We start from the raw sequence: 11555 nt of genomic DNA, 5'->3' as shown, positions 1-11555 counted from the left end.
CCATATCCACTTTCTACTGATCCCTTTTTGATGGCACAAGGCCACCTTATTCCTATGACAGATATAGCCAAATTATTGGCAACACGCAACAACGTCATAGTAACCATAATCAATACACCCCTCAATGACCCTCCAATTCAAGACTACCATCGACTGTGCTGTAAAATCTGTATCATCAATACGAATTCACCAATTTCAGTTTCCATATGCTGAGGCTGGCTTGCCCCAAGGATGCGAGAACCAGGACTCTCTTCCTTCGCCAGACTTGGTGAAGAATTTCATGACTGCAATGAGCATGTTGCAACAACCATTACAACACTTGTTTGAAGAGTTGAGACCCTCTCCAACTTGCATTATATCTGATAAAAATCTCGCATACATGGACGGCTGATATCGCTCTCAAGTTTCGTGTTCCAAGGATTTTGTTCGATGGGACAAGTTGTTTCAATCTCTTGTGCTTTAACTATTTATACAAGTCCATGGTTTACGAGACCGCTGACGATTTGGAGCTTTCTTAAGTACCCGGCTTGCCCGATCACATTCAATTCACGAGAGCTCAACTACCTCGAGCCTTCAATCCAGGCTCCAACCTTCAAGATATATATACATATATATATATATATATAAGTGTTATTCGTGAAAAGGGAAGCCGAGCATTACAAGAAAATTATTTATTTGTGGCCAGTTATTTTTTGCGAGAATGACTATTTCCTGTTAAAATGAGTGTTTTCGTAGTAAATAGTTATTCTCGTCGCAAACAATCAGTCACAAATTCTCTTTTCTCTTGTAGTGAGCAAGAGCATATGGAGTACTGGTTAATAGTTATGATGAGTTGGAACCAGCATGTGTCTAGGAATACTGAAAGACAATAAGAGAAAAAATATGGTGCATTGGCCTTGTAAATGCCAAAAATCATACAACAGTCTGGAAGGGGAAAAAAAGTCATTCACGGCCCGTTATGAAGATCTGGGCCTCGATCGGTGTAGTCTGGAGCCCCCGGCGTGGTCCGATGCGGCTGTGTATACGTCCATGGCAGTGAATGAAAAATAAATACTGAGAATGTAAAAGAGATGGAGACACACAAATTTACGTGGTTCAGCATATTGTCTACGTTCACGGAGTGTTGGGGGAGAGGAAATCTATTATAATATGCCTGTTTTACAGTCTCTCACACTTTTTGTACAATGGAGTTTAAAGCTGTGGACCTTTTGTTGTTGGAGCTCATGAGATTAAAGAACCTAAAGAAGTGGTCGAAGTCCCCCCAAAATCATCTGGTCGTTTCTTTTTATATGCCCCATCTTTTTGCGTGCCCCTAGGGAGTGGTGAGGATTTCCCGCATTCTCTTGTTTGTTTGACATCTTCTTTTCCTTTCTATTTCTTCTTTTCCTTTCTGTTTTCTTCTTTTACTTTCCGTGTCCACATTCCCTTCCTCCTAACACCTTCTCTTTTTTCTTGTTCTCTCTTTGTCTCTCATTCCTCTCTTTTCCTTTGTTTTCTAGTGGTGGGACCTCCCCCTTAAGCTGGGCCTAGTAGGCTTACTTTGGGCTGTTTATATTTTACCACTTCTCATAGCTCGTGATTCTTAAACGTCATTTGTTTAAAAAAGGACCTTGAGAATCTTTAAATATAAAATATGCAGTCAAAATGATCCACCGAAGTCCGTAGAGAAATAAATCCTAGGAGTGAGTTCCTGGTTATCCATTTCTCTCGCGTTAAGTGACAAAGATTTTCAAGCATGAAGTAAGGAGGGAGATGTACTCGATCGCGTAAGATGCAAGCGCAGAGCTCGGTATGACGAGAGGTATACTCACCACGTAAATGGCGAGTGCAAAGTTCAGACATGGTGGGAGATGAACTCCACCATGTAAATGGCGAGCACGGAGCTCGACTTTGGTGGGAGATGAACTCGATCGCGTAAATGGTGAGTGTGGAGTTCGACTATGGCAAGAGGTGTACTCGACGGCGCAAGATGCACACAAAGGTGGTCAAGCAATCAAGTGACTTGCTCGGCTACTCAAGTGCTTGAGAGGCTGGGTGGTCCCTAACCTTTCATGCCTGTTAACTTGTTATGAAAATGGGGGTAAGCCGGGCAGCCAAAAGATTGGATCTGCCTCTTTGGCGTGATGGAGATCAAGCAGCTCATAAGACTAGACTCGCCTGTTGTTGTCAAAAAGCGTATATTCATCCGACGTTTTTGTTTTCGATGGTGTTGGTGAGATTTTCATTTTCCATCATGAACTGCTGTTAACGTTTCCATTTTATTGTCAGTGTTGGAGTTTGTATGCGATACCCCACTCAAGGTGGTCAGGAAGCCCATCGACCCCTTGGATCCACTTTAGGCAGTTGCCGAGCTCGTCAACTAGTTCCCGAGGGAAACCCTCCCGTCGACCCGCACGAGGCGCTTGTGGAGCTTAGAGGCACGTTAATTTCAAAGGCTTGTTCTTTAAGGAAACCCGTTGACAGCAGTTATGGCACCTGTGTGACCACCTGGCATCAGCTGGTGGAGATGTTGTCCCATGGCTCTTCTCGTCTGCCCCCATAGACTGAGCAAAGGGATGAGACAAACCTGTGGAGACACGATGCTTAACTCCCCTGATCTTCTCACTGACCTCGTAGACTAAGGCAAGAGATGAGGCAAGCCCGTGGAGCATAGTGCTTGGCTCCCTTGGTCTTATTGTCGACCTCGTATACTGAGACAAGGGATGAGGCAAACTCGTGGAGACATAGTGCTTGGCTCTCCTGGTCTTCTCGTCGACCTCTTAGACTGAGGCAAGGCATGAGACAAGCCCGTGGAGACATGGCGCTTGGCTCCCTTAGTCTTCTCTCCTACCTCAGTGACAAAGGCAAAAGATGAGGCAAGCCCGTGGCGACGCAATGCTTGGCTCCCCTGGTCTTCTCCCCAATCTCATAGACTGAGGTAAGGGATGAGCCAAGTCCGTGGAGACATGGTGCTTATCTCCCTTGGTCTTCTCGCCGACCTTGTAAACTGACGCAAAGGATGAGTCAAGCCCATGGAGACACGATGCTTGGCTCTTCTAGTCTTCTCGCCGACCTCATAGATTGAGGTAAGGGATGAGGCAAGCCCGTAGAGACATGATGCTTGGCTCCCCTGGTTTTCTCGTTGACCTCGTAGATTGAGACAAAGGATGAGGCAAGCATGTGTAGACACGGTGCTTGGCTCCCCTAGTCTTCTAGTTGATAGAAGTTTGAGAGTCGGTGCAGATAGTTGGGATGCTTGACCGAGCTACGGAAGCCAAACCGGTTAGTGTAAATAATTTCTAGCCACAAGCACGTGATTTGCATACCTGGATTGTCTTGTTGGATCGTAGAAAAATTTTAAAGCGCGTTGGCGTTGGCCGCGAGCAACCATATTTCGACAATGACATAGATCTGGAATGCTCGCTGCATGTTAATTTCGAGAAATCAATTATGATTGAAACAAACTTGGATGTCCAAGCGGTGCCCGAGTGGGATTGGGTGGTCGGTGTTTCACTCTATAGGAGTCGATTTTGTTATTAAAAATCGAATTCACCTAAATTTAAAGATAGTCAAACCAGCGTATTTTAGCATTTGCTTACAAAATTTGCTCCACTAAAATTGTCTGTTACTTTTCCTTTCTCATTCTTTTTTTTTTCTTCATTCTTTTTTTCTTCTTTTTTTTTTCTTTTTTTTTTTTTAACCAATGCATTTTAGCCATTGCTTGCAAAATCTACTCCACTAAAATTGTCTGTTGTTTTTCCTTTCCTAATCTCTTTTTTTTTCTTCTTCTTTCTTTCGTTAGTTAAAAAAAAAAAAACCCATGGCCGAGGAAGGGGTCAAGGAGTCTGTCAGACAGACACATCACCATCGCAGACACGCTTGGATGGTTGAGAACGATCATTTACTACATTAATGCTCTGAAGGTAAAGAGGTTATAAATCACACTCTTACTTGAATAGAAAGTCAGTGGCTAGGCCAAGGAAGGCTGATCGAGAAGACTCGCCGAGAAAACTAGCTGGGCTGACAAGTCATCACTGGCCGAGGAGAGCTCTAGCCTAGGAGACTGGCCAATGAGGTCCACATGGTAGCTGTTGGCATCTCTACCTTGTCGTGGTGGGGCTGGGCCGAGGGGATCTCAACCAAGCGCAGTCCCACGCATATAGTCATGCGACGAGGTCCCCGCCGCAGGGGGACGTGGTCGATGACCACTGAAGGGACTTCAGACGTCGCCGGCAGTCAACTTGGTTGTCGTCAACGAGTCCACGCAGCTCGTGGTGTGCTGTGCCTCGCTACGTGGTCGTAGGCCACCCTCAGCCTTCTGGGTGGTCGGCAACCACTTGTGTGCCGACAGAGCATGCTGGCGAGCCAAGGAGTGGCCATCGGTGTCCTCGTTGGCATTGTTGCCAATGGGCTAGGAGGGCCCAAGGTGCACGATAACGTGCACCCCCCACATTGCATGGCATTATTCATGCCATGTACAGTGCGTGCAACCCCAGCACAATGCACTTGTGTGTTCCTGCATGTATACTTAGCATACTACATCCTAGCTCCCATACTCCCCCCCCCTTTTGCACAATATCCTTAAAGAGTACTGAGCAATTATAATTCAAACGACGAGTAACTAGAGGTTCCCACCTAGGCGAGAAAAGATTTGCTCGCCCAATTTTTGCGACAGTGCTGCCCATAAAAATAAAAGTCGAAAGGTTGAGAATACTTATCTCAGAGACTTTCATGTATCCCTTCGGAAATTATTTAGCACGCTGGAAATTCGTCCTTCTTCCGCTTCCGATGTAAAAAATAAATCGATCCCACGAACGGCGCCAACTGTTAAATCTAAAATACACAACAGTCCAAAAAGGGAGAAAGAGTCATTCTTGACCCACTATAACGATCCGAGCCTCGAACAGTGTAGTCTGAAGCCCCAAGTGTGGTCCAATGCGGCTGTGTACGTTCATTGCAGTAAATGAAAAATAAATGCTGAAAGTTTAAAAGAGAGTAAGACACAAATTTATGTGATTCGGCATATTACCTACGTCTACAAGGTGTTGGGGGAGGAGAAATCCAATATAATATGTTTGTTTTAAAGTCTCTCATGGTCTCTCATATTTTCTGTACAATGGAGTTTAGAGCTCTTTTTTCTGGTGGACCTCTTGTCGCTAGAGCTCCTGTCATGAGATTGAAGAACCTAAAGAAGTGGTCGAAGTCCCCCGAAATCGTCTGGCCGTTTCTTTTTATATGCTCCTCTTTTTGCGTGCCCCTAGGGAGTGGTGAGGATTTGCCGCATTCCCTTGCGTGTTTGATATCTTTCTTTCCTTTACATTTTCTTCTTTTCCTTTTGTGTTCACCTTCCCTTCCTCTTGACACTTTTTTTTTCTTATCCCCTCCTTATCTCCCCTTCCTCTCTCTCTTCATTTGTCTTTTAGTGGTGGGACCTTCCCTTAGATTGGGCCTAGTAAGCTTATTTTGGGTTGTGTATATTTTATCCCTTCTGGGGCCCATGTCTCTACACAACAAGGATAGACTGGACATGATAGGTGAGAGAGGTAAGAAGGCTTCAACCGATGAAAACCAGTGCTTGAAATGGCTTGATTCATGGCCATCCAGTAGTGTGATTTATGCTTGTCTGGGAAGCCTTGCACCTCCACAGCTGATAGATCTTGGTTTGGGCCTGGAGGCTGGAAGCGTCCAACAAGCCATTCATTTGGGTTATTTGAGGTGGATATAAATAAGAGGAATTGGAAAAGAAAAAAATCTTTTTCACACTCTACTGTGTGAAGAAGCCCCAGCACACCTAACGTGCTGGGTTGAAAAAAAAAATTTTAAAAAAAAAAAAAATTCTTCACCGTGTGCTGCGGCTTCCAGCTGTTCCCCAGCAATTCTCATTGGAAAAATGGTTACCAGAGGACGGTTTTGAGAGAAGGGTAAAAAGGGAGAGGCTTCTTGATCCGAGGTTGGGCAGCGCAAGTATTAATATTATCGCATCCAGCAACCGGCCGCCGTGGGTTCTTAATACATTGTGCATGGTTGGAATTCCACTCGCGCGGGTAGAAGGCATTTGTGCTGGCGTCCCAATGATAACATGGCCTTTGTTTGCCGAACAATTTTTTAATGAGAAGTTGATCGTACAAGTATATTTACAGATCGGTGTGAGGGTGGGATAGTCGAGGTGGTAATGGCTAATGCACTGGGGGGATGAAGAGAAGTTTGGGGTGCTGGTGAACAGAGAGAATGTTGACGAGGCCATGCATAGAAAAGATAATGGGTGAAGGTATATAAAGACGTAGAAGAAAGAAGAGATAGAGTCAAAACGTTTGCAGAGATATATGGCAAAGAAGGCAATGGAAGAGGGTTGATCTTCTTACCTCAACATCTCCTTACGAGCTACTTAATTGAAGATATCATGAAACGTAACGGGAAAAAAAACTCTTAATCATAAATAATATTTTAAGAATGCATCATGCATGCATGTGTAGCATGCACCCATTATTTAGATCCTGCATGCATGGGTTTCTTTTTTCTAATTTATATAATATAGCTAGCTTGGTATATGCAATTTATAATTTATTTAATGGTTTGATGAAGTGATCATGGTTTAATGTTGACCCTTTCATCGCACAACCATTGTGCTTAATTAATTAATTACAATTATAATTTCTCATACACATGATATATATAATTGCATAAATTAATGACAGAAATCTCACATGATATAATAAGAAAAAATTTCTTCTTTCTCGGTATCGACAGGAACGAGTGATATCTTTTGATGATAGATCGGAAGCCATTCGTCTCCATTAATATAATAAATATCCATGTAGGGAGCTGCTTCAGATTGGTCGAGTTGCTTTCCATACGAGGCCCTGTATGTGTAGTTTGCTCCTGGTCCCAAACATTGATATTCTCCAAAGAAGACCCTTCTGTTTTCAAAATCACGTACGTACAATTAATATTATTTAAATATTCTTGATAGAAGAAAACAACCAATTAAGACTTTATAAAATCTTGATCAGGTATTAATTATTTCTTTTTAGGCCATTGATCGATGATCTTTTCTGATCACCTCATGATCATGTTATAATTAAGTTTATAAGGGCCGGGACAAGAAATTAGAGGAAAGAGAAAAAGAAATAAACTAATTAATTAGGCAGGCAGGCATGCATGCAAATAATGCATGAGTACGAAATTAAGAAAATTAGGTTCTGCAGATATACATAAAAGTAATCTATATTATATATATATTTTAAGTAGGATCAGCCACAAACTGGTCTCTCGAAGGGTCTCTCCAATCATTCCAACCATCCGGAGCTACGACATCATTCATGTATGTTGTAGAAAACACCACAGTGGCATAATCTCCCCAAGCTCGCCCAAGCCATACTCTCCCACTTCCACTGATGCTACAATTCACAAAGGAAAACCCAGTTTCCTCATTCATCGACTGCCTCCCTTGAGCAGTGATAGAGCCGCTTATTCCCTGATCAGAGACTTCTTTTGCTATTGAATTAATGGTGCAACCCTGTCATATACATAACATAATTGCTTAATTAATTAGTTAACCTTCCACCTTGAATATTAATATATATTATTAATGGATCTTAATTAATGAATAATATTCTTACCATCATAACAACATCCTTTTATGATTGTTAGGTTTGCAAATATATTAGTAATTAAATACCAAATTAATTAAACGAAACTAGAAAAATTATGTGTACGTTCGATCTTTATATATGATATATCGAAGGATACCCTACCTCATAGAGAGATCTAGCTTTTCCAAAAATGAAATCGATGGATCCTTGGATGAAACATTCTCTGAAATAATGCCTCCCACGGTCATCATGAAGTGTGTCTTGGGCTCCATAAAATCCACATCCATAAAATGCAGCCGCATCACCTGCAATTCGAAGTGCCACTGCTTGCCCTCCAATTGTTCCTTGGGGTGGGGAAGGAGCTGTGTTCTTTTAAAAGAAATATAAAGACAAATCCACGTACATAAACGGTCGTGCATAAGGATTCCTTTTATGATCTATACGTAAATTATATATATTAATGTCTTCTTTTTGAGTAAATTCAAAATACATCCATCGGTTACCTTAAAGCTAATGTTGTAAGCTGTGAAGTTGGGAGCAAAGATCGCAACTGAAGAGCTGTAGGCAGTCCCTCCAGTAGAATTTGCAGTGTCATTCCATTCTATAGCTGTGTTAAGATATCCCTGACCTTGAAATATCACATTTGTCTTGTTGGCGTCCACTACCACCTTTTCCCTGCCGAGCTATATATTCTCAAGAACAGCATGTGCCAGTACATGCTTGTACATATATAAACTCCTCGATCCTTTCTAACGATTAACAAGAAAGAAAGAAAAGTAAAGGGTTGGAAACTTTGAAGGAGATAATTACCTGTATGTACCGGAATCAATAATGATAAGGGTCCTCGCGGGACTATTTTCAGGAACAGCATCTACTGCCTCCTGGACGCTACGAAAATTTGCGCAACCCTTCAAGTCGACTGTCAAAACGAGGGCCACTTTGTAAATGGATATAAGCCTAGATTTCCATCTTTGCTTGTTACATTTTCTCTTAGTCCTCCCATGATGTTGATGTCGAGACTCCATATAGGTTAGACGAGACAAGAAATCCTCCATCGTCCCACCATGCTTAACAACCTCATTCAAAATAGCAAGGTTGAAACCATCTAATTGGGAACTAATTTTGGCGATACTAGTAAATGAAGGAGGGATACTATACGTAGGGATGGAGATGGAAAGGAGTGCAAGGGCAAAGGCAGAGAGCCAAACGAAGGTTGTTTTGATTCTCATAGTCAATGGTTAAGGCTTTGGTATTGATTAATGTACTGCATTAATGAGTTCAATACATTGGGGCTGAAGTGTGGTGGAAGTGAGCTATTGTTTTATCATGTTCAAGGAGTGAGTGCTACATGCATGATCGATTGGCGTGAGAGGTACGAAATGTACGAGTCTATATATATGATGATATTGTTGGTAGTGAGAGGATGGCACACGGGAAAAAGTGGGAAGATGCTGATTACTAATTGGTGTTCCTTATAGACATGATTGTATGGAAAGACAGAAAGACATGAGAGATCATAGATGGGCAGCAATGACGAAAGGAAAATGCAAATTAGAAAGATGTGCAGCAATGAAGAAAGGAAAATTCACACGCCAAGCCAAAGAAATACCTGCCTATTACTTAAAAGCGTCTATATGTGTACTGTTTATTACTGTTCATCAACAGTAATGAACAGTAAAGTAGCTTTTTTTTTTTCTTCGCATATTTTTTCGCATATTCTATTATTGTTCATCAACAGTAATGAACAGTATAGAGTTTTTTTTTTTTTTTTGAGTTTGTCCATGTGAATGTCAATGTGCGACGTAATACCGCAATCGTGCATAGAGAATGAGAGAGAGGAAGAAAGAAAAAGTGAGAAAAAATATTGATTTTTGAGTTTTAAATGAACAATAAAGAAGCTATTTTTTTTTCGCATGTTTTTTTCGCATATCATATTACTGTTTATTATATTATATACTAAAAATCAATTTTAATTTAAAAAATACTAATTTTTCATCATTAAATAAATGATGAAATTTTACTGTACATTTTTAAGAGAAAAAACTATCTAATTAATTTGAACTTTTAATATAATTTAAATTTCATAATAAATGATGAACATAAATAAATAATAATTTTATTATTATATATTAGACTATTTTAATATTCGAAATTACACTTTATTTTTTTCTTCAATTTGACAGATGTGACAAACGTGCTTTTTTTTATCAATTAGAAAATCTTACGCCATACAGGATTTTACACAAGTACCACTAATTTCAAAGTAACCAAGCTCATTTTAGAGATCAGCGCAATCACTGAATCAAATAAATAGAAAAAACAGAAAAAAAAACAGAAAAAAAATAAAAAATATATATATAAACTAATTAATTACTGTCGTCTGGCCGATCTGACGCTTCTGTCATTGCCAACCTTACTATACTAGGATGCCAATTAACCTTTTATATATGTGTGCGTATATATATATCTCCTTATATTTAAAAGTGTCTATCGTCTGATGAATAGTAAGATGAACAGTAATGAACAATGATAAACGGTATTCTTATTTTACGCTTCCCTTCTTCGTCCATCTCTACATCTTCACAGCAATCCTATTTACAAAATCATCACAAAATATCACAAAAATTATTACAAGAGAACTGCTAACGAAAAGGTAGTCCGAAAATATGTCCTGAATGTGTATTTTACTTTTTTATTTTTATTTTTTTCATGTATTTTTTTAATCATCATAAATATTTTTAAAAAAAATAAAAAATTCACAACATCATTAAAAAACAATTCCTTAATCACTAGGTAAAAAAAAAAAAGTGAGAGAGGGAGAAAAAGAAAGCGAGACGAAAATGAAATTTTTTAAGATTTAAATCTAACCCTTCATCATAACTCTCCAAATTTGATCAAATGGTAAAAATTTAAATACTGATTTAAATTAATTTAAAATAGATAATTAACATATAAATATCATAACATAAATAAATTATCAAATTTAATTTATAAAATACTAATATTTCATCATTAAATAAATGATGAAATTTTGTTAAATATTTTTAAAAAAATATAACTATATAAATAATTAGAGTTTTAACATAATTTAAATATGATAATATTCTTAATTAACTAAAGAGAACTGTTACAACTAACGAAAAAGTAGTCCAAAAATATGTCCTGAATGTGTATTTTATTTTTTTTCTTTTTTTTTTCTTCATGTATTTTTTTAATCATCATAAATATTTTTAAAAAAATAAAAAATTTACAACATCATTAAAAAAATACTTTCTCAATCATTAAATAAAAAAAATAAAAAATAAAATTAGATAAACATCCCTCGGACGTTACCTACTGCTAGTATACATATAAGTTTCAATGATGAAAACAAGCACCGAAAAAGTAAGGGTTGTGCGTGGATGTACGTGTTCGATCGGGTGGTGGCTCTTTTTGAATAATAAAAGGGTTTCTAGCTTACCACTACTTTTTTGGTATTTGATTTTTTTAAAATTTTTTATTTTACTTAATGATTAAAAAAGTGAGTATTAATAAAATTTTTTATTTTTTATTTTTTTCTTAGTAATTAAAGATGTTAAAAAAATTCTTAAAAAAAATAAAAAAAAAATTGAAATGTACTTGAATGATAGATGCATAATAATAGGATATCAACCTTATCAGTATCCGCTCTTTTTACCAGTCTGATTCAATGCCAAATCGAAGACTGGTTTTGGGAGTTCCGGCGTGGCTAATTTGTGACGATGACCGCCAGCTGGGGATCAAATGATCAAAGTTAGGCACAGTCCACAATTCAAAGAGTTTTACTTTTTATTTCATGAGTATAAACGGCACCGCTTGCTAGCTTTTGGTTGCAAGAGTCTTGGCCTGTAAGCAAATCGATCCCCAATCACGATCGAGATGCATGCTAGCTCGCTAGATTAAATTAGCATATCTCTCTGGTAAGAAAATTATTAACTACTTAATTTGGAGCATACATAACTTATG

General features: G+C 38.9%; 1 protein-coding gene and 1 pseudogene across 1 annotated transcript; one reads left to right on the top strand and one right to left on the bottom strand.

Moving 5' to 3' along the window:
* The first annotated feature begins 5 nt into the window (after positions 1 to 5).
* LOC118348238 lies at positions 6 to 6140 on the top strand (annotated as a pseudogene).
* Positions 6141 to 6525: 385 nt separating this feature from the next.
* On the bottom strand, positions 6526 to 8871 carry LOC109013103 (putative pectinesterase 14). The gene is made up of 5 exons (XM_018995062.2): positions 8382 to 8871; positions 8075 to 8246; positions 7734 to 7940; positions 7242 to 7495; positions 6526 to 6896 (listed from the first exon to the last, which is right to left on the bottom strand). Exons 1-5 carry the CDS (start codon positions 8798 to 8800, stop codon positions 6680 to 6682), a joined length of 1269 nt encoding a protein of 422 aa, XP_018850607.1. The 5' UTR covers positions 8801 to 8871; the 3' UTR covers positions 6526 to 6679.
* Between the last annotated feature and the right edge of the window lie 2684 nt (positions 8872 to 11555).

This window comes from Juglans regia, chromosome 4 (assembly GCF_001411555.2).
Source record: "Juglans regia cultivar Chandler chromosome 4, Walnut 2.0, whole genome shotgun sequence".
Lineage (NCBI taxonomy): Eukaryota > Viridiplantae > Streptophyta > Magnoliopsida > Fagales > Juglandaceae > Juglans > Juglans regia.
This window is presented reverse-complemented; position numbering and strand designations above follow the sequence as displayed.